Source organism: Vidua chalybeata, chromosome 3, assembly GCF_026979565.1.
Source record: "Vidua chalybeata isolate OUT-0048 chromosome 3, bVidCha1 merged haplotype, whole genome shotgun sequence".
NCBI classification, from domain to species: Eukaryota; Metazoa; Chordata; class Aves; order Passeriformes; family Viduidae; genus Vidua; species Vidua chalybeata.
In genome coordinates this window covers 29,155,859-29,179,312 of record NC_071532.1, presented here as the reverse complement: position 1 = coordinate 29,179,312, position 23,454 = coordinate 29,155,859, and the positions used below count along the sequence as shown (strand labels likewise).

General features: G+C 44.9%; 2 protein-coding genes across 2 annotated transcripts in view; both read left to right on the top strand.

The window, feature by feature from the left end:
- THADA (THADA armadillo repeat containing) overlaps positions 1 to 16,815 on the top strand; it is a 214,282-nt gene extending 197,467 nt beyond the window's left edge. The window contains exons 38-39 of the mRNA XM_053936896.1: positions 14,669 to 14,835; positions 16,000 to 16,815. Of these exons, the coding sequence (XP_053792871.1) occupies positions 14,669 to 14,835; positions 16,000 to 16,338 (506 nt within the window). The 3' untranslated portion in view covers positions 16,339 to 16,815. The remainder of the gene's footprint in view (positions 1 to 14,668; positions 14,836 to 15,999) is intronic.
- Positions 16,816 to 20,732: 3,917 nt separating this feature from the next.
- ZFP36L2 (ZFP36 ring finger protein like 2) lies at positions 20,733 to 23,015 on the top strand. Its single transcript, XM_053936892.1, has 2 exons — positions 20,733 to 20,980; positions 21,512 to 23,015. The coding sequence occupies exons 1-2, from the start codon at positions 20,930 to 20,932 to the stop codon at positions 22,919 to 22,921; spliced, it is 1,461 nt and encodes a 486-aa protein (XP_053792867.1). The 5' UTR covers positions 20,733 to 20,929; the 3' UTR covers positions 22,922 to 23,015.
- The last annotated feature ends 439 nt before the right edge of the window (positions 23,016 to 23,454 follow it).

Sequence of the window (23,454 nt, the reverse complement as noted above, 5' to 3'; positions counted from 1 at the left end):
AATCATTTCCAAATGAGCGCTTACAAGGAGAACTCGGAACTGGCTTAGTTGAACAAATTGATTTCTCATGCTTGAGAAAGTGAAGTTAAACATCCTTGGGAAGCCTAGAAATTTAAATTTTGAGAACTAGACTTTTTTAAAGGGCTTTTGATTTATTAGATTTAGAACAAGACTGTTGAAATCACCTTGAGGAGCAGAATTATTTATGGCAGCTGCTTACAGTACCAGTGTAATGCCACTTTCGCATGTCTTTAATTTGGTTCCTTCACGTGGTCTGTGCTGTGTTAATGATCACCTTGTCATGCTGCCAGTGGAAAACAGTTTTATAAATAATTCCCGCTGGTAAGATGAAAGTGTTAACAGAAATACTTCAGTGAAGGTCTTGATTAACTTATACACTTGGCTTGATCACAGTAAAGCTTAGACTTACAATATCGTGTTACCAGAACTAATAAAACCCATTCATTTTTTCATGTACTGTGTTAATTACCCTTTTACTTTCCCTCATGGGCAGACACACAGAGGCTGATTTCATTTTTGTGTTGAAGACCACAGTTACACTTTTAGACTTCTCCTTGCTGTACTTAAAAGTTCCTACCCAAACAAAACCAACCTTCCCTAATTCCAGAATTCATATATTGTAATAGTAGACGTTCAAGACTATAGATTCTTACACTTAGGTGCTGTATTTAACCTACCTTTACTATAAAGAGCTGAAGAAAGATCTTTTAATTTTTTTTTATTTTCTCATACTTACTGAAAGCTCGCTATCTTATGTACATGCATTAAGAAGCACAACTAAAAACTGAATTTTCAGAATATCTTCCTTTAATTCAGATTCCCCAAATGTAAGTATTCCAGTCAATTGGCATTTTGCAATAGAGAATACTAACATACCACCTCTGAGAAACTTCAGGAAAACAGGCATGTGCCACATTCTCTGAAGCTTGACAGCAATAGGATCACATAAACTGCGTTAACGAATGGCCTTTTAGAAAAGATGTTCACAATACTGATTTCCATCCCCTAAAGCAAACTTCTTGGGGGTTGGACTAGATGATCTCCAGAGGTCCCTTCCAACCGTGAGGATTCTGTGAAAGCAATGTGTTTGGGTAGATCATTTTAATTAGGCAAGATCATACTCAGGTGGGCAATAGTCTTTAAGGATATATACCAAAGTACAGATTATTTGATACTTTGGTATCAGTGACCTCATGCTCCCCTAAAGCAAGGTCAGCAGACCTTGGAGTTCAAATACAGTGGGTGTAGGGAGAGCCTAAGGATAAAATGATCTCAAGGGTGAAGTAGTACTTACATACACACAAACAGAAGTATTTTAGGCTGGTCTGTAGAACTCAACAGTGGTTTCATTTCAGATTCATAGGACTAAAGGCAATACAGGCAGCCTTTGCTTGTTAGCTGCCTTTTTTTGCAAGGTGTTTTGGTTTTTAGTGTGTTCATCTGTGTGCCGCTGTGAAAGGCTGTCACAGGGCAGAGGTAAATTCTCCAAAGTAGGGGTTTTACTTGATTCTCACCATTTGTGATTAAGGCTCACCTAGTGCCATGGCAAGGGGAAGTAGAATGTGGCCTTTGATGAAGGAAACTAATTTGAAATATACAGATGGAAAAATAAGATGTTAAAGGCAAAAAGAGTCTTTAGGTTAAAGACACATGTTTCAGTCACAGAGTCACAGTGGACTGTAACTTCAAATGACATTACTAAGTAAAAAAGGTAAAAAGTTCCTTGAGCGCCTTGAGAGCACTCAAAATTTCCTTGCGTTCCTTGAGAACAGAAGTGAAGGAAGCTTCGGTTTGGTAGGTTTTTTTAATGGATTTGTTTGGCAGGTAAGTGGATTTTCTCATGTCTGATGATTCAAGTTTCATCCTTTCAATAGGCATGACTGCAGTACAATCTCTTTTCTTTACCCAGTTGGCTATTTCATAGAAACAAAACTTAATGTTTCATATTCCCATATCCTTTTTTGTCAAACTGGATTGAAACTGGCTCACAAGTTGTAGTGGGAAATACATGCACAGAAGTATGCCTCCTGATTTCCTTATTTTGTTTAAAAATGGGGGAAATCCCTCTGATGTTGTTTATTCTTTCAGATTGCCAGTTTGATTTAATAAAATATACTAGAACTGTTATTCTTTTCTGTGCACTGAGTGCTCCCTTCCTCTCTACCTGCACTCACATTTCATTCTCCGAGGTTCTTTCACCTTTTCAACATATCTTGAATTGACCTCTCTAAACTTACAGTCTTCTGCTTTTCTTTCTCATTTGTCTCTTCATAATTTGCTTTGTAAATTTAATTTTGTGAACTGAATATTTTTATAAGGCGTGTTGATGGGCTGTTGTTATTAGGGTTGCCTAACACTCCTCAATTATAAAATCCTGGTTTTCAACTACTTGTGTTAATCCTTACTAGTTGGTACTGAGATTTTTCTATACTGTGAGTATTTTTTGTAAAATTTAATTATTTTGGTTTTGTTACTGTAGACATGATTCTACATATAAAATTAGGAGGAAATACTATATTTATGCAGGCTCTGATAAAAATTGAAGGCCTTTTCTTTGAATACTGTTACAGATGTATGCTCTGGATATGCGTTTTTTTGTAAAATACGTACAAATTTGACTGAGAAATAGAACAATAAAATGTTATACTTTTCATATATATATATATATATATATATATATATATATATATATATACACACACACAGAGTCAATAAAGATTGAAAGGAGCCTAAAAGGTAAAACCTCTGAAGATTTTTGTGTTCACAAAGCGGCTTAAATTTCTCTGCTCCTGAAATGCTTACGTGCATTCCGAGCAGGGCTACTGAGGATACTCAGTGCCAGGAACACTGCCTCAGGATTGTGCAACTGTGGCTGTAGGTAGATCTGGTCCAGACTGTGTTTAGATACTTGAAATGATGAAGGTATAGATTAGCTTTTCTTTTTGGACCTTGGTAAATGATACATCTTCCTCCTCCAGCCCTTCCCCACACCAAGAATATTTGGAAGATTGCAAGGTCAGGTATCCAAATGTTAGGAAATTCAACTGCTATTTCAGCTGCAAGTTGAATGTGATAAAGAGAGTAAGACCAGGATCACAAGAAGGGACATGCCAAAGCTATTTAGTTTTGCCCTTGTGATTTTGAATTCTGTCCCTGCCTCTCCCAGAGGGCTGTTTTGTGCAGGTAAGCAAGTCATTCCAAGCAGAGTTTGGAAAGGAGGTCACCATGCTGAATGCTTAGCCGGATACCTTGCAGGCATGATTTGCAGGAGTACAGAGCACACACAGCTGAAGCCAGAGGGAAGTGCATTTTGAATATTAAAGCATTATAGGGTGCTGACTCCTTAGTGAAACAAGTCATAATGTCTCAGATCAGACATTTAAGCCAGTCAAGATTTTTTAGTCCTCATGACTGTCTACTCTTCTGCAGAATAGATAGTGTCATTCCTTCTTTCCGTGTACATCGTTATAAGTGATTTATGAAGCGTACCATATCACGATGAATGACTGAGAGCCCCAGGTTACTTAGCCATTCTGTCTTCCATGCCTATTTAGAATATTTTGTAATATTTTGAATAAGAAAAGTTCAAAGCCATGTATTAAATGTGTAGAGAATAGAAAAAGAGATTTCTTCCCTGTGATGGGGAAGTCCCTGGTGTTACATAGTTCATGTCTGCATTACTATGTGAGACATGAATGTTTTTAATTTTTGTCTTGTGCAGGGAGCACTTCCATTCAGCACATTGGGGAGAGCACTCAGAACTTAGTTCCTTCTCAGCTGAAGAGGCACAAACCTCAAAGAGCTTTGAAGGAAATGGAAAAGACAAATGTAAAGTCTGTATTAGACAAATATATTGGTATCTGTGTTGGATAGTCTATTGAAAAACTCTGGTATTCTTTGACTGAATACTACTTATCAGTCAAAGAATTTGTGTATATATTTACACTTTATGCAAAACTAAGCAGCTCCTGCTCCTTACATAAATTTACTTGGACAAAGTCCTCGAAGTAATTCATACAGACCATGCTACAATCCACCTGAGCATGCCAAGGCCTCTGGAATGCCATGTCTGCTGAAGATGCAGATGAAGTTGCAGGGAGCCACCACACCAATATCTGAGATGGAGATACGCTATCCAAGTCCCTTGGAGCTTGCTAGAGGATGGCCTGATGACAGCTAGAAGCTTCATAGCAAAACTTGAGCCTGCTGTTAACACATTTAGACTACAGCTATTTGGAAATGCCAGAGCCTGAGGTATTTCAGTCAGAGAGGTACAAGTAAGTCATGCGACTTGAGAGAGGTGTAGCCCTGCCCATGTAAATAGAAGTGTCCTGGTTCAATGAAGGTGCAAAATCCAGAAGTCACCTAGGTGGCAAGAACTGTGTGAAGGAAAAAGGGTGTGAACCACTCCTTAAGATTTCTTTAATGTGAACATCATTCAAAAGAACAAAGAAAGAGTCCTGATTCTAGAAATGCCTCAGTCACAATAGCATGGTTAGGATCAGTAGGTCTTCAGTGTGAATCAAAACTTGTAGTAGAGTGAGGAATATGTGTGTGTAATCTCATTTCAGAGTATTTCTGAAGGAAAGGGCAAAAACCAATTTGCTCTCAAGTGAAATCACTGGTGCCTCATCATTCCATTGAAAAGAGCCAGTGGTTCTCTCATGGAGTGAAAATGCTTTTGAAAAAATCTTTGGAGATGGGTATTTTCCATTCAGGATTGAGACTTGGGGCTGTTTACCTGTTACGCATCTGCAGGGGAACTGCCCCTAAGTTCTCCTTAGATCACTGCCTCTAAGTGACCTGTAATCACTGAGTTGTTGAATAGGATAAACAGCACCTGCCTGTCTGTATGACTGCAGCTCAACAGTCTGTCTGACTTTTTTTGTTGTAATGTCAGAAAACTCACAACGGACCCCACTACAGTGCATTGAAAGCAATTTGCAAGTAGGCACTGGAAGGTGTTTTGATCTTGACAGAAAAAAGCAAGAAAATTCTCTTGGTCACATAGCACCTGCAGTGTGAATGTTTTGTGGTCCTGGTAGCTTCTCACATTTCAGACAGTTTGCAAATTTTGCAAATTTAGTTGTATTTTCATAACATTGTGCATCTGTGTCCATATATCAGCAAAACAATAAAAATAATGTGAGCTGTTCTTTACACACATTTCATCCCGTAGATGACATCTCAGACAATCTGGACTGTACTGGAAGCTATTCATGTAAGGGTAGCTGGGGTTTTTTTTCATCAGGCATTCATATAGTGAATGGTTTCTGTGGGCTTTTGCTCCTTAAGTGTATTCTCTTACATAGTGAGGAAAGGGGTTTACAAAATTGGCCAGTAAAGAAGCTGAGACTGTATTATGAACTTTTTTTACATTATTATACAAACGATTTGTGGTACTTTCTGTAAGAGCAATTTTATGGCCACTTTTTTTCGAATGTCACCCTCTTTTAACAAGTAATATGAAACAAAGATAAAAATTAAATATAAACCATCCTAAAAACAGTGTCGTCCCTCCCCCCCCAGCATTTTATAGAAGGTATCAGAAGCAATGCAAAGACTTGAATTATGGAGGTTTCTGAGTTGGTTTTTTTTTTGCTATTCTGCTCAAAAATACCTTCCTTCAGTGAGTCACACATACACTTGAATCAGATGTGTTGTAGTAAGTTAGCAAGTGTCTTCTCTGCTCAGATGTGCTCAATAGCCACAGTTTGCAGGAATCTGCAACTCTGCCTTGTTCCATCCTTTAGAGAGAACTACTGGAAGAAGGATGAGAAATACCAATGTAAACTAACATTTAGGAGAAAGTGTAGAACAAGATAAAAACATGTTGTAACCTAAGAGACCTTGAAAATCAGAACATTTTTCAATAATCTAATATTACTCTAAATTCTAGTAATTCAAAACTGCAGTGTTTCCTTAGCAGTTGTCATCAGCTAAGTCAAGCTTGCATTTAGAATGAGAGTTATAGCGCCAAAATAGTTTAGTATTGTATCAGTACTCATGTAGAAATAAATAGCATTTTTATGCTTGTTTTTGTGTCTTGCAAAAAATTCACCAAGATACACTTAATAATTCACATGAATTGGCTTAATTAAAGAAAGAGGAGAGAGAACTTTTGCATTGAGACTTATAATTGTCTTAGCAAGATTTACTGGTGTGTCTGGAACTCATTAAAATCAGTGGATTTTGCAGGAGGAACTTTATGTTACAGCTTTTTGAAAAATTATATTATATAGAAAATGTGCAAGTACTGTGATTTTTTACTTTGTATTCCCAAATTTATGTCAACACCTTAGAAGTTGTTGTCAGCCCACTTATACAACATTAGATCATCACATGGATGAAGGAACAGTTTGCTTTCTAGAATACAATGCCACTAATTAAAGTTGAAAGTGAATGGACTGAATTAGAATCAGCTCATCCATCAAAGACTGGCTACTGATTATTTACTGACAGTGCTTCATTTAGCTCTATTAATTACTCAGTGGCACTGTTATGTAAAGGTCATGCTTGAAAAATTAGGAAAGAATACATGAAAAATTATTTTATGCACTCAATGCTGGAGTCTGGAAGTGGTAAATGTTAAACAGAGTGTTCATGTGAATAATCTATTAAATGTGTTTTTATATCAGCATTTTAATTGTGAGTGAGTAAACAGAACAGCAGCTTACAGATCTGGATAGCCTCCTCATGCAGGCTGTGATGGTCATTGCTGTGGCTCCATAGCAATAAAGGAAAATTTGCTTTTCTATTACTGCTTTTAAAATAGCTTGCTGCTTTTTTTTTTTTTTGTTCAGCCCAACTTATTATAATAATTATAAGATTTTTAGTTCTTTGTACTCATTACCCCTTCTTTCTTTATTCCTTTATCCTTTATATTATAAGCCTCTTACCATCATTCCACAGATATCACTCTAAAATTCCATCTATGATACAGGAGTAAATGTGTCTCCTGTGTTCCTACAGCAGAGCTGTAACATACAGCTCTTTCACATTCAGTAACTTTGATCACAGTAACTTTGGTCAGTGCTAAGCAAAAATTTCTGTATAGGTGGTACATGCCAGTAACAAGAGTCTTCAGTTACACATTTAATTCTAGTCATTGATACTAGTTTGGAAACCATATTTACCTTCATTTTTTCCAGTAAATAATACATAATTTGAGTTTAAAAAACCATATGTTCTCATTGGCAGTGTTTTAAAAATTAGCTGAATAATATTTTTACCTTATAAAATGGAAAAGCATGAGTTTTGTGAGTTTAGGCAAGGGGAACTGTCTTTTTGCTGTTTAAATTAGAACATGGCTTGGAGGAGGGGAGGCTCTGCAAAAGTGGTAATGTAAGAGGTAAAGTCCGAATGCTCATTTCCTCTTGACAGATCTGTGGTTGTTTTGTAATAAAACCCTTCATGTACAGGAGCATGGCTTACATGGGAAAATCTTATATATACATACACATATATTTAAAAAGGAAAAATAACGCAGTTACTGAGTTGAAAAATACTGTTCGGTTCACATTCCAAAAAAGGGCTTGAAAAGATGGTGAATATGTGTGTGCTCTTTTCCTCAAGAAGGGACTTAATTTTCTGTTCAGTCCTGAGCTGTAAGTTTCCATGCTAATCAGACATGTTGTTAACTCAGATCTGTTTATAATCAAAGTCAAAACTGAGAGCAGCATCACCGCCACTCTACTCAGGGACTGCAACTATTAAGAAATTAGTTTTGATTAGTTTGTTTTGTAATGGTGTTGTGTTTTGACATCGTGTTGCGTGATGTCAGGAAGGGCCTCTTTTTAAAGGCATCCTGAAAAAGCACGGCTATAAAACAGACTCAGGCAGGGAAATGGAAAACATATGAAGCAGCTGTACGTCATCTAGGGAATGGTATTTCTCGAGAGGATAGAAATGATCTAATTGCCTTTGATTTTATGAAACACTATGAAAAGGAATCTGCTTATATATTAGATTTTACATAAATGGTCATTTTAAGAAGTGGAAAGTTTGATGTTTGTAACTTAAATTGACACAGTGCAATTGTAAGAGCCATCTGCCAACCATCCAGATGCAACAGTTACCATTTCTGTATTTTCTTTCTCTCTTTTTTTTTTTTTTTTTCGATTGGTGGGGTTGTGTTGGTGTTTTTTTGTTTTTTTTTCTGGGGGCGGGATTGGTTTTTTTTTTGTTTGTTTGTTTTTTCCCTTTTGTTTTACTTCTCAATTGTCTTCTTTTAATCCTAGTGCCCAGAAGGGTGATAGCACTGTAACATTATTGTGGAGACTGGGTGGGTATGAACACCCCTTTACTTAATTTTATTCTGCCCTGCTGTTTTTCCGGTGGTAGCATTGCATGTCCAGTGACACCTATGCATTTTGTGGCTGTGGAGTTGCACAATTCCTGCCTACCTCAAACTAGAACTTATTTCAACATAGGAAATGCATTTTCTAGCCTCACTTTATTTACCAGCTCTTTTAACTCTTGGGTTGGGCCAATGGAATTTTTTTCTTTCTTAAATTTGAAGGCTTTTTAAATGTTATGAAGTCTAGGCATACATAAACACAGCATTTTAAGCAAAAAATATATCTGCAGCACTGCTTCACTCAGCTCTCTTATATTTCATATGCTGAGAATAGAATAAGCTTGATTATTACTGAGCACCAAAAGAAAGACAATCTTTATATAATGAAGAAGTGATTAGTGATTAGGTGAGATTTTCCATTTGCAAATCTAATATTACAGGTATTAGTGACCGTGATGCTGAATCTGCCATCATTTGGATGAGAACCTGATATCTTGCTTGATACCCATCATCTTTTACAGTGATGTATCAGAAAAAAATAAGATCAATCTCCAGTTTTGCCAAGCAATCTTTCAATGATCTTTGTTGCTTTAAAGGTCCATGCCTTTTTCAACTTCCCTCTGAAGTAAGAATACTACCTCATTTTACCAGGGTGTTATGAGGCACCATATTGATAGTGATGTATTAATATTTATAACTTGATGGGCAGCACTTTGTGCAAGAAAGTAAAAAATGTCTTACCAGTTCAGATGGTAGTGGTCTACCTAAAATACTTTCTCTAATTTCAGTTGGAGAGCTTACCCTATATATTTTCCTTGAAAACATCACTACTGTTGGTACACTGTTCTTTAGGAGATTTTATCTCAGAGGTGTTACACAAAGCTTCCTTGCAGATTCACTTCTCTTTCCATTTGTTCTGAACACAGTATATGTTTATAAAAATTGCATTGCTCTTTGATCTAGAATGTTAACAATTTGCAATATAAAATTTACAAAATACTTTGTTAGGCAAGGAATATGTTCTGCTTTTCTCCTTTGCCTATATTTTATCATGGTTGTGCATAAAATATTATACATCTTAATACATCCCCTCAGTTCCCCATAATATCACCTAAGCTTTAACAGAGAACAGTTGTATAGTTGGAGGACACGTAGTAGGCTACTAGAAGAAATATTTACATCTGGCATGATCAAAGCTTTTGGACTATATGAATGTGTATGTGGGAGGTCTAATTTTTATGTAGGCGGATTCACAAAGACCAAAACAGTGCAGTACTTAACCCCTTTCCCTTTATGAAAATTCAATTCCTCAAAATGAAAAAAGTATGTAGTACCTGATTCTTATCTTTATTTTTCATTTTGATGAGTAGTATTAACTATTCTGCTTGTAACTACTTGTTTTAAGTCATAGAGAATTTTTTTGGTATTTCAACCCCTGTACTGGCTTATTTAGTAAGATGCTTATCTTGCTCATGATGTTTTTGCACGTTGGAACATATGCATATTTTCAAATTTTAAAAACTCATATTTTTAACACAATTTTTATAGTCTGTAGAACTGCTGTGGAAGGAGCTCTGCTGTGTTTTTGGTTTATAGCACTAGCTATATCTTCAGGTTTGGTTTTTGCAGGTTTAGTTCTTCTGGCAGTAATCAGCTGTGAGCCCTGGCTATTTGAATTTTTTAAAATTCAGTTACTTTAAATAGTTACATTATGAAAGGCTATTAGCACTCATTTAAATAATCTCAGCATTTTGTTTGCAAGGCTCTGACAGGGACATTTGGGATGACGGCTGACCTGGGCTAGCAGATTGCTGAAGGGGGAGGTCTCGCTCTCCCTTTGGCTTCTTTCCTTCCTCCTGCTGTCCTGTGATCTTCCCTTCCCTGGCCCCCAGCTACACCAATTCTGACTGCAGGGTAACCAGCTCAGCTTGCCAGCCAAGCAGAAGAGCCCACACGCCAGAGCTGCGTGCCAAATGCCTTTTGTGCTGTTCTGAGCCTTCATTTACCAGGTGATCAGCAGAGTACCTGAGCTGGCTCCCAGGTAAGCATCAGGGGCCTGGGGGGCTGTGGTGAAAGGGAAGCCACTTGCCCTTTTTGCCCCTGGTGAGCTTGCGTCTTGCTCAGAGCACTTTCTGAAGTCACAGCATGAGTCATGAACACAGCATCATGTGTAATATGTGGTTTCTTGAAAATCAGACCTGCCTTTGCAGGCAGATGATGATGTGAGGAGCGCTTCCTGTAAAAAGTGAAGACTGTGCATTTCTTTTGAGAAGACACACATCTTTTGTGGGTATCTTCAGAGATTCTATGCATGCTTACAGCATCCCTGGCACTTACTTTTAGAGCTGGGGGTCATCAAAGCAATAAAACATCTTCCCCCATGAAAATGTTTTTTACCTATTAAATCATGGGTACCTATGTAACTTTGCTTGCTGTTACCCATTTGCATTACTTCAGCACTCCAGGCTTCTTTTGGATATATGCTATATCTTTTCATTATCCTTGTAGCATTGACAGTCCACAAATCAAATCCTGAACTATTCTAGCATCAAATTTGTGTAAACTGGTATCAAAGTTTGCGACATTGTGTTATTTTTCCCCATCCCGGGCAGCTCTGGAGAGCCTGGCAAGGCACTACTTCTCGACGGGACCAGGGTTTGTTGCGATTCCCGGGCGCTTCTGCCTTCCGTGCACCGGGCGGGGGCTGGCTGTGCTCTGTTGCCGCGCGAGGGACGAGACAAAGAGGGAAGGAATGTCCACTCCGTCCGTGCAGTCTGCTAGAAAGCTTTAATTGCCGTGGGGAGCTGCAGTGGAGAAGCCGCGGCTCACTCTTAGCACCGCGTGGATGGAAAATGGCCCCGAACAAAGGAAGGCATGAGGTTTTATAGGGGGCAGGCCGAGGGAGGTGGAAGCCCCCCTCGCCCAATGGGGGCAGGCTGTGGGGGAGTGATGTGGATCAGGGTAACCAGCGGAGATGCAACAGGGCGGACCAGGCTCCGGGGTGAATGGGGTTGCGGGAGCAGGGTGACAGGCACAGAACTCTCCAGAGTGGACAGTGGGGTGGTTACAGGATTGGCATGGTGATGCTCCAATGATAAGTAACCCGGAGCAGACCACCGCAGTGGGGGGAACACGGGGAGTGCACGGGGGTACACAGAACCGGCTAACTAACACATATCAGAACCCCTAATCTGAACCCAAACCCGGGATGCAACAAAAGTCAGTTAATATTCAGGGTGTTCTGTAAGTAACAGCAGCTGAGGGAGCATTTCAGAAATCATGGAGTCATTCCTGATACTCTGCAGGAGTGGAATGGAATGAGCGGGTGGAAGTGAAAATTCTTCATCTGCCAGACACTGGTATTTTGTTGAGTCTTTGTGAACACCTGAAGTACCAAGATGCTGCTATGCTAGCTTCTCTAACACAAAGCCCTTGCAAGGTAGGCAGACTCTTAGCCAGATTTTGGAACCCTAAGTTTTAGTGTTATCAAAGTTATGTGGCTTTGTTTTCTCTGGTCTCAACACCAGAACTGACACACAAGTTTTGTTGGTCAGTTAAATGGCATCTGCAGTTCACAGAAAGGTTGTCAGTGTGTTCAGGATCTTCATGTTTTTCCTGAGTGCTACACATTCTTTGCATGTTTTCCTTGTATTCTTTTCTCTTTTTTAGTTTGAAGAAAAGAAACAGCAACAAAAAAGGACTTGCCATTTCCTTTGTTGCAACTTGTAGGATTCTCTACTAGACTGCTATACTCTGTGACCACAAAACTGCCTTTTCTTCTCTGTCATGCTGCTGAAAAACTGCTAACAAGCAAGTTTAGTCCAAGAAGAACCTCAGCATTACTTGTTTTGCTACCTCTTGGTAGTTTTCAGCATGGTCACATAATACCACAATTAGAGGCTTCGATCTATTTCTTGATGTATTTCTCAGCAGTTCAGCGTTCTCATTCGTAAAGAGAGCATCACTGTATGTATTTATACTTCAGAAGATTAAATGTTAAAAAGGCCTCAGAACTGGCAGTGCTATCTATAATTGGTCCTCCAAAGCAACAGCTAACTCAGCAATGGGAAGTACCATGTTTGATTTCTAGCTCCCAGCATCACCTAATTTGCTAAATATTCAAATACAAATAAAGTGTCATAAGGAAGAGGCCATATATAAATACTTATCGTAGGCATTCAGGAATCATCATAAAACTCAAAAATATCATCAGAATTCAAAAGAGCTGAGTTTAAAATATTGCATTTTGTAAGCATTCATAACCAGGATGCTTGTTTCAGGCTCAGAACACCATACCATTTTAATCTCTGTTTTTTCATCTCTGAAGATTGCCAGTATTGTTGAGGTCCCTATGGCACTTGAATGAAACTGTTTCCTATCTAAGCCTAAGCAAGCCAAAACAAATAAGACAACCACTGTGTCCATTATTTAAATTATCAGACTGGTACCAAATGGAGTACAGCAACAGGGAAAGCAAGGGTTTAAAAAAAAAAAAAAACAAACCCAAAAAACTCAAGAAAACAAACACACACCCCACACCAGAAAAGCAAACAAACAAGCAAAAATCCCTGCAAAGGAGTGTCAGCAAAAGCAATATCTAAAAACGCCAATACCTAAAATAAATAGGATCGAAATGTTGCACTACACCACTGCTCAAGCACTCCCTCATGGAAGAAACTCAGGGGTGTCCTGATAATGTGGTAATTCCTGACATGAAGAAAACAGATTTGAACATTTGATTTTACTGTGTACCAGAGACAAACTGTGTATGTAACATTATTAGTGTCACTAAGAGATTGACTGCCTGCCTTCCTGTTGCTTGTTCAAGGAGATTTCCATTTACCCTCATCTAACTCCAAGATAAAGAAGGGACCATCTGTTCTTTCTCCTTCACTCCCTTCCTTATTATGATCCTTTGTCCTCATCATCTCAAATACTAATTCATTCTCCCCAATGTCCTCAGTACATTGCCTGTTCTGTCAAGTGCGTGTACTCATATTTCCATCGGTCTGTTGTGCCCTTAGATGTTTCCTTATTCTTTGGCATGTATATTTGCCTAATCCTGGTGTTTTAATGTGAGTTTCTCTGCTGTGCCAATGTACCCCAGAAAACCTGCAGCTGGCCTGAGACCTCGGGAGGGGTTACAGCACAGGGGTCTGTGCTCTAGCTCTGAATGTAGGTTGTTAGGGAGAAGTCTTGATTGTACTGCTGTGCCTCTTCCATGATGTTTTCTTTCAGGAGAAATGCTTAAATACAGTCAAACACAAAAAGTAAGGTGTGCCTTCCATATCTGTATGGATTCTTACAAATTCTGACTCTGCTGTGTTGTCTGCTCCCAAATTACAGCCTTCAAGAATGGCTTGTCCTTATGTACCACTACTTAGACCATTCAGTGAACATTTTTCAGTTTGCTGGTGACTATGGACATGGATTAATTTTGCCAAAATCCTTTTTACAGTATTAGGGATTTTAAAGAGGATTGTCCACTAGCTCTCCTCTTCTGCCCCTCTTCCTGCACCCCTTTTAAAAAGGAAAAAAAAATTGCATTAAAGTTACAAGTGTAGAAACTCCTACCTGTGGACACACAGGACTTGTGACATTTTTATATACTCTGTTATCAAAGGCAGCCCTAGGACCCAGAGAGTTAAATAAGCATCTCCTCAAATGAGAGCAGTGAGGAAGTTCAGGGGAGAAATACAGTGTGGATGATAGCTTTGTGTGCAGCACTGGCGTGATGCCAAAACCTGGATAAATATAGCTCTGTGATGGGGTCATAAACAGTGTCTGCCTTTCCCATCTCAAACATCTTTTCTAAGCCAGTCTTCGTGCCTGATCTCTCAGTGTGAGTGTGTATGTATCTCTTATTATATATAAAGAGATTACACACCGAATAATTACTCATTTTATATCCCAGCCCTTTAAAAACATATCATGTGTTGTAGGTTTTGAGTTCCAGTGAAAACGTTACATGAGATCTAAGGCATAGCTGTTGTTTGGCAAAAACAGTCACCCTGTAATAGTGACAGGACTGTGTGGAGATGTTTCTAAGAGACATATCTGTATATTTAAACCGAGATTAATAAATGTCACTACATTTATTAATACAGGAGAGAAAAAAAATTAAGCATCAGCATTTTCAGTGGCTTCATGTATTATTCTGGAAATGAAAGAAGGCCCCAAGTGGCACAGAAGTAAACATCCATCTTATTTATTTGCAGTATAATTTATCATTCTGCATGTGTTTGTGTAAGTTTGGCATCTGTTTTCAAGAAATCATTTCTGTGCTGATTTTATTTGAAAATGTTTGCAGTCTTGCTCTATATTCTTACACATATTTTCTCTCAACAGAGTTTGCATTTAGGATAGTGAATGCTCCAATGGCCTTGGATTTAGCCTTTGGCATAGTGTGTGAGCTGCTCCAGCGGTGGGGTGAGATCCATGCCGGTGTCCCAATCCTGCTGCAGTGGCTTTTGGGAGACAGTGACCTGCAAAGAGATGGGGAGACTTCTGCCCTGGTAATTTTAACAAGCAGTTGCTATAGCATGTTAGCAGCACTATAGTTCTGCAGTCTTATGGTAGGAATAGAATGAAATGTCTCATCTGATGAAACCTGATAATTGCTACTGCAGTACTAACTGATTTACAGTCTTTTAAAGAGTTCACATGGATATTATTTAGAATGAAAAGAGTTTTATGTCAGTTTCCTGGTAATACCAGCATAAAATTAACGAGATCAATAAGCAAACATTGAAATAAATCAAGAGTTACTTCAGAAGGCATGGTTGACTGAAACATTTTGAGGCTGTAATGTAATTACATTCAGTATTATTGCAGATGATGGCTTCTCTTGAATTTAAACTGCTGTTGGGGGTGCCAGGCACATCTGGGCATTCAAGACCAGTGTTCTACCAATGGTGGCTTTCCTAGAGATGGCATTTAAATATTTGGTAACTTTATGCCATCATCCATGTGACTGGTTCTGCACAACATGAAACAGTCTGGCTTACATCAGTCATTGACTTGAGGATTGTTTCTGTAAAGCTTTGCCACACTGGTTCTGTGAAAGCTGTTACTGTATAAACACACTGTGTTCTTTTTGTCTTGAAAAGACTGTAAAAGTTAAAATAATGCTGGAAGGTAAACCGGAAGGATCAGGAGCAGCTACATCTTTGAGAAGTTTGTTGGCAATTAATACGACCCATGAAATATATAATGAATCTTAGGTCTGTAGTTTAGGTGTGCATTTCTGATGTTTCACTGACTGATGCAATTTTCATTTAATCCAGTCAAAAAGCTCCATGATATAGCAAATTACCATACTGCTTACAGAGGTCTTTGTGAAATATAATACTGTTTCATAGGGGAAGGCAAGCACATGTGAAGGATTAGGGCTGCTATTTACTTCCACTATTTCCCAAGACTTGTGCCATAACTGCCTGATCTTTGAAGGTAAAATTTCTTTGGCAAAGTAGGAACTTTTTTACTGTGCTTTCCCAAACATTTAAGATAAGGCATATGAATGTTTATCTTGTTTTATTAATATAAAAAGCTATTCTATGACAGCCTCTGTTGTTATAATTTTTATATATATATATCCCTTTTCATATCTTTTATGATTTTCTTGTTGTTATCAAACCACAAGTCATTTTCTAATCACAGTTGGTTTTCTTTTTGTTAAGGAAGAAGATGATTCCCTGTTTGATAAAGGGGAAGTGAATTTTTGGGCAGAGAAGCTGACTCATGTGAGACAACTGAGTAAGCACCTTTTACATCTTGTATCAGTGACTCACCTCACCTTACCAGATCATGGGGAACTTAATCATCTATCAAGAATAGCACTGGACCAAGCCCACTGCATTGAACACCTTCTTGGAGCTCTACCTCTGGTTCCAGAGTTTTCCAGAACTCCAGAATTCACAAGATTGACTATTCAAAGAGAGAGAGTATCAGTCTGTCTTAAAATATTAAATCTGCTGAAGCCTGATGACACTTGCAAAAATGAAAATCTGGAAAAGTAAATTACTAAAACTTCATCCTCAGAGAGCTGCACACATTACTGGATGGGCAGGGAGACTGTATTCCAGGAATGTTCAAGGAATTAGGGATTGCTGTGATGACTTCAGGAAACCTGCAGTACCTTCAGTATTCAGGATAGAACTATATTTTTGTTTTTAATTGTGCATTGATTTTTTTTTTTAATGGGACGTGCAGTGGAAGACTTTTCCTTTTAAATGCATTTGCTAATTTCATTCAGCTGAGCATTGTTTATTACAGCTACTGTAGGAAGTAAAGCAGCTAAACTTAATATTTTCCATTCATCCAGGTGCAGGCCACCTGTAATTCTCTTATGTTTTGTTCCACATTTTTACCTCCTGTACCTTAATACCAAGAAAAAGTTTATTTTTTGTCTCATTTCAAGATGTAGCATGTGACTTGTGAAATTAATATGCTTTTAAAAAAAATCTAAGTGTTTCTAATAGAAAAACAAACTGTGACTTCTTTGTTTATGGCAATTTTTAGAGTATATTTTAAATTTTATTGCATTTTCCTCTGGAGGAAGGCAGGGATTTTCACTTTGGTAGTAACCTTGTTTTGCACATTGAAACAGCATTAGTTAGATTTCTGCATGCCTCTTTTCTCCTTTAAATCAAATAACTACTTTCATAAAATGGCTCTAAAATGAAGACTGCTGTGTTCAAAACGAAGCAGCTGTTCCACTGCAAATGAAACAGTTTCATCTTTACTTCAGACACCTTGCTCTGAAGCAGGCCTGGAAAGTGAGGTCCTGCCAGGGAGTGTGAGGGCCCTCAGAAGGGTACCAGAGGTGTTTGTGTGCTGCAGCCCTGGCTTTTGGGAGATGCTCTCACCAGGTGGGGCAGCTGTAGGGACTGTTCTGCATGCTCCAGGGTCTTGCTGTGTCTAAATCACAAAAAAGCTTGTTGTGCATTGAATGTTTTTTTTCCTGCGAACTGGAATTGGGTTTCGATATGAAAATGAGACATCAAAAATAAATAGTGATGTGAAATGGTTGTGTTACCTTCCCATAGCCGAGGGCTGCGGCTGGACGTGTGGCTGCGGCGTGGTTGAGCCCGCCACAACACGCATGTGCGGCCCTATGCGCCGTCATTTCGGTGTCCTTGGAAGAGGAACATGTCCAGTGAACGCCTGGTTGCTTTCAGCCTCTTCACCTGATGGTGTCTGAGCGCAGTTTAGCCTCAAATCTCGGTGACGCCCAGGTCCCGTGGCCGGGCCCGCCACAGCAGCTCGGCCTGGTGCGCCGCGCGGCCGCCAGGTGGCGCCACAGCACCGCCGCGCACGGGCCGGGCCCGCGCTCCTGGAGTGCCAGGATCGGGATCGGCCGGGACGGGATCGGGCTTGGGCCGGCGCTGCTCGCAGTGCTGGGTGCTGCGGTGCCCCATAGCCGATCCCTGCTCTCTTGAGTTTAAATACTTTGCTGTAAATAGAGCTAAGCTGCCGAGTTGGGTGCAGTGGACATCTGAACACTGCACAAAGTCACCACTCCAAAAAACCCAACAAACAGAACTTAGGAATAAAAGTTTAGTATTTGCTCTAAGTTTCCAGGATCCAGGGTTACTTATATAAGAAGTAATTTATGGTGAAACTTGAGGCTTCAATATGCAAAAGAGAAACGTTGGAATCTGAAATGATGTTTCACAGAATGCTCGCTATCCAACTTAACGAGCCATGCTGTGAATTAGGCTAAAAATTAATTTGTATGCATCTGGTTTGAACTCCTGGGGAAAGAATAGCCCAGATGTGTCTGGAAGCCACTCTTAAAAAAATATTCAAGACCTGTACAATTAATTAACAGCTGCTGATTCTGCCACATCTTTCCATCATTCCTGAACTAGTGTGGCAACAGCTTCTGTAGTAGGAGACAAAAAGAACTTTGTATGTATCAAAATCACTGTAAAGTTCTGAGACCTTGCTCATGTCAGTGAGTAGCATAAAACTATCTTTACAGTAACATTGGCTTCTTTTTTAATTGGGTAGAATTTAAAACACATATTCATATATATTTGATACTGGCAAATCAATAAATACAGACAGGTGACAGCACAGTAATAGACCCACAGTGACCGTAAAACTTGCTGAAGCCTTGAGGACTTGGTTAATCAGTTACCAAACAGCTCGAAAACTCGGTGTTCCTTATTGTGGTTTTAAGATCCAACTGGAACCTCTGTCATCCCGCTTGAGTTTATACGAGAGCAAATAAGAATTATATCAGTGCACATACATTTCACCACACGGTGCTGACGATGGGTTACTGTGTAACTACTCAATGAAGAACCTTTAGACCCCGAGGAGCGATTGCAGGTGAGAGTTAGCAAAACCTGATGCCAGAACACTTATCGGCCGTGTATTTGATCAAAGTCAGTTTATCAAAGTATTCCTCCCAATGGCGTTGACATATTGATCCGTGCATGATTGTCACAGCAAACTGTTCCCTCGGTTGGCTGGCGGGCAGGATCAGCTCCGAGGTGATGTTTCCATAGCAGAGTTGTGTGGGAGGAGGAAGACTTTGAACTCGGGTCAGTGCGGAGGCGACTCCGACAGGCCCCGGAGAAGGTTATGGTAAGCGAAACGCGTTATGGCTGCAGCCCCGCGCTCCGGCGGCTCCCCGTGTGCGGGACAGTGCCTGTCGCCGGGACAGGAGCTGTTGCCCCGGGAGGGCGGGAGGAGGGGAAGGAGCAGGAACGTGGGATGTGTCCCGGCACCGCTGGGCGGAGGAGCCGCTGCCGGTGGCCGCTGGGGGGCGGCATGTCCCCGCCGGCCGCGCGGGCAGCGGGAGGGGCCGGGAACGGGGCCAGGAGCTTGTCCAGCCGGGTCCAGCAGCGCTCGCCGAGCGGGGGACGGGCCCCAGGGGACTGCCGGGACAGGGGAGGGAGCGAGGTTTGGGCTTTCCGCCGCCCAGCTCGTCGTCTTTCCCGGGAGATTTTGATCCCCGTTTCCGGGCTTGTCCGGCCGTGGGTGACGGCTCACGGGCGGTGGCAGGCTCCCGCCTGCAGCCTCCCTCCCGCAGCGGCGTGGGAGGTGGAGGACGAGGGGAGGAAGCAAAGGAGCGCGTGAGCCGCTGGGCAGCGGGGGGCGAGTGCGACACCCGGCGCGAGGGGCTCTGGTGACACCCCCGCCCCCCAGCCCGAGGTTCCTTTCCTTTGCAAATGTGTTTGCACAGCGCCGCGCTCCTGCTGACGTGGTCGGGTTCGCTCCCTTGCAGTGTGCGGGACTGCCATCCCGGCTCGGAAGCCAAAGAGGATCAAACGCCTCTGCTGGCTTTAGCAGCCATAAAACTTTACGCGGCCGTCCGCCTCTGTTCTCCTTCCCATTTGTCCCGGGGCCGAGCAAACGCGGGAGGGGACGGGGGTGCAGAGGAGCTGCCGTCGCCGTTCCCATGTCGTGTTTGCGCGGCCTTATCGGCGCGGGGGAGGGCGGGGGTGTTTTGCACAGCGGCTCCCGGCCCGCCTTGGCCGGCGGCCGGCTCGGTCCCGGGAGGGCGCCTCGCCGCGGGGACCGGCCGCTGCCTTCGCCAGCGGTCCGGCGGTGGGGGAGCACCTGGGGCGAGGGCGGGGGGACTCGATGGGTCTCACAGGACCTTGGCGGCGATGAGGAAGGAAGAGGCCGAACGTGGAAGAGAGACGTGGGAGGGGTGCGGGGTGCGGGAAGGATATGCAGACAGGCTTAGGTGGGGGTCGTTTATCAGTCAGGCCGCTGCGAGGATAATGCCACCTCGGCTCCGCGCCTGGCCGCCAACCTCTCCCAAACTCCAGAAAGAAAGTAAGCGCCAAACCGAGGTCCCCGAAAAGAGGGAAGAAGTGGCAGGGCGCGCAGCCCGTGCCCGGCGCCGTCCCGCCAGCCGCATCGGGGCAGCACGGTCCCGACCTTTGTTTCAAGCAATTACGTGGCAAAAGTTTATTTTCGGCGGGGCGCGGGGAAGAAGTGTACCCGGCGCTGCCGCATCTCTCCCGCGGCCCCGCGCTTCCTCCCCTCGGCGGCAGCCGCCACTCCGCCGGGGACGCGGCCGCCGTGCGCAGGCTGCGGCAACGCGGGGGTGTCGGGTCTTTGGTGCGAAGAGGGGCGCTCCACAGGAGCGAGCCCGTGGGGCGCCGTGAGCGCTGCTTCGGCTGGTTCCCCGCTCCCCCCGCCTCGTCCCGCCCGCGCTGCGGGCGCACCCCGCTCGGGGGGACCGGAGGCTCACTGCAGCACAGGCACTCCCCGCGAACCTGCCCCGCCGCCGCTGCCAGCGCCCTCTGTAAGACTCGGGACAGCCCGGCCGGCGGGCTGGAGCGGGGCGGGCCTGGCGGGCGGCGCGGGGCGGGCGGAGCGGGGCCCCGCCCCCGCGACCGGCGGCGGCCGCGTTTATATGGGAGCGGCGCGGGGAGCCGCCGAGTTCCCGCAGTTCGCCCGCTGCTGTGCAGCCGCCGTCGCCGCCTCGGCCCGGCACCCGCCGTCCCGCCGGGAAGGAGTCGGGACAGTTTCGGATCTCAAGCAGACGGCCCTCTCCTATTTAGTCGTGGCTTTTCCAAACCCTCCGAGGAGAGCGGGATCTTTCGGTCCTTCCTGTATATCCGACCATTACAGGATCTAGAAATGTCGACGACACTTTTATCTGCCTTCTACGACATTGACTTCTTGTGCAAGGTAGGGAAGAGCGCGTTTGGCTAGGCGGGACGCGGTCTGCCGCTGCCGCCATGTGCAGAGCGACTCTCCGGGCTACCAGGGCAGCGCGGCGGGGCGGGAGGCCCGTGCCGGGCCGGGCTCTGCGGGCGGGTTACGGTCTGACAGCCGGCCGGGGACAGCGGCTGACGCAGGGCTGCGAGCCCCGGAATGCCGCCCCATGGTCTCCCGGCCGCCGCGTTCGGGGAGGGCTGGTCCTGCAGCCGCGGGGGAGCCGGGCCGCCCTGCAGCCTCTGCCCGCATGTTGCGCTGCCAGGAGGAACTTCTGAAAAAAGTTGCAAATGCAGCAGAGCTGGCGCGGGGGCTTCTCCCCGGCGCTATCCTGCCCCGCCGGCGCTACCGGCAAACCCGCTTTGCGGGGCGGTGGGGCGGCGCGACCCCCGCCTCGACTCCCGCGGCGGTGGGGAGCCGTGGCCGTGGGCAGGCGGTCACCCGCAACACCCTCTCTCTCTCCCGCTGTCTCCCCCACCCCCTCCCCTCTCCCCGCCCCGGCAGACGGAGAAGTCCCTGACCAACCTCAGCAGCATGCTGGACAAGAAAGCCGTGGGGACCCCGGTGACCCCTCCCAGCTCCAGCTTCGCGCCGGGCTTCCTGCGGCGACACTCGACCAGCAACCTGACGGCTCTGGCCGGCGGCTCCAAGTTCCCCAGCCCTACCGGCTCCAGCTCTTCTTCCACATCCTCCTCCTCCTCCTCGTCGTCGTCCTCCTCCTCGTTCGGCAATCTGAAGGAGACGGGCTCCAGCGGAGGTGGCGGCAGCAGCAGCCCCACGGCCCTGCTCAACAAGGAGAACAAGTTCCGGGACCGCTCCTTCAGCGAGAACGGCGAGCGTAGCCAGCACCTCATGCAACAGCTTCAGCAGCAGCAGCAGGCGGCCGGCAAGGGGAGCGGCTCCGGCGGCGGCGGCGGGGCCCCCATCAACTCGACGCGCTACAAGACGGAGCTGTGCCGCCCCTTCGAGGAGAGCGGTGCCTGCAAGTACGGCGAGAAGTGCCAGTTCGCTCATGGCTTCCACGAGCTGCGCAGCCTCACCCGCCACCCCAAGTACAAGACCGAGCTGTGCCGCACCTTCCACACCATCGGTTTCTGCCCCTACGGCCCGCGCTGCCACTTCATCCACAACGCCGACGAGCGCCGCCCGGCGCCTGGCGGAGGCACGGCCGCTCCCCCGCCCGCCGCCGCGGTGGGGCCGCACCACCACCCGCACCACGCGGCCCCGCACCCCGCCGGCAGCACCGGCGACCTCCGCGCCTTCGCCCCCCGCGAGCACCCGCTGGGCGGCGGCGGCTTCGGGCACCCGCGCGGCGGCGGCGAGCGGCCCAAGCTGCACCACAGCCTGAGCTTCTCCGGCTTCTCCGCCCACCACCACCACCATCACCCCCCGCACCCCCACGGCACCGCCCCGCCGCCGCCGCCCGGTGGCCGCCTGGACGCCGCCCTGCTGGAGAGTCCCGGCGGTTCGCGCACGCCGCCGCCGCCCGCCTCCGCCTCCTACTGCGAGGAGCTGCTCTCGCCGCCCTGCGCCAACAACGCTTTCGCCTTCTCGGGGCAGGAGCTGGGCAGCCTCATCGCCCCCCTCGCCCTCCACACCCAGAACTTCGCCGCTGCCGCCGCCGCGGCCGCCGCCGCCGCCGCCTATTACCGTTGCCAGCAGCAGCCGCCGCCGCCCGGCGGGGCCTGCCCGCCGCCCCCCGCCTCGCCGCCCTTCAGCTTCCAGCCCCTCCGCCGCCTCTCCGAGTCGCCCGTCTTCGACGCGCCGCCCAGCCCGCCGGACTCGCTCTCCGATCGGGAGAGTTACCTGAGCGGCTCCCTCAGCTCCGGCTCCCTCAGCGGCTCCGAGTCGCCCAGCCTGGACTCGGGCCGCCGCCTGCCCATCTTCAGCCGCCTCTCCATCTCCGACGACTGAGGGAGGACGGGGCAGCGGCCGGGGAGGGCCCCACGGCGGCCCTGCAAGTAAGTTACGGAACGAAGAAAGCGAAACCTCTCCTTCCTCTCTATTTTTGGTTGGTTTTATTTTATATATCTATCTATCTATACACCGAGAGCTGAACAAAACGAGAAACAAAGCGTTTTGCAAAGGGCAAATGACACGAACTGAACAAACCTATTTTTGTAGAGAGACCTTGGAAGAAGGGGATTTTTGTTTCGGGGTTTTTTGTTGTTGTCGTTCTTTGGAGACAAGTTATGATACGCACCAGCAGCAGCCATTCCATCTGTGTTCAAAAAAAAACAAAACAAAACAGCATTAGAAAAGACAGCACCAGAAAGCAACAAACAATCCGGGGAGCGCCGGTTCGCCAGCCCAGCTCCTCCAATCCTGCAGACACACAGAAAAAAAGTTACAAACTAGTTTGTCTTTCAATCCAGTTCAAATAAAAACACAGAACATACTATAAGCTTTTTTTTTTTAGGAAAAAAAAAAGAAAAATCCAACATCCT

Bases quoted from the DNA above. Each gene is read 5' to 3' on its own strand.
- ZFP36L2 (XM_053936892.1), top strand. From the start codon at position 20,930: ATGTCGACGACACTTTTATCTGCCTTCTACGACATTGACTTCTTGTGC. The intron at 20,981-21,511 runs GTAGGGAAGAGC...CCGCCCCGGCAG, and splicing joins ACATTGACTTCTTGTGCAAG to ACGGAGAAGTCCCTGACCAA.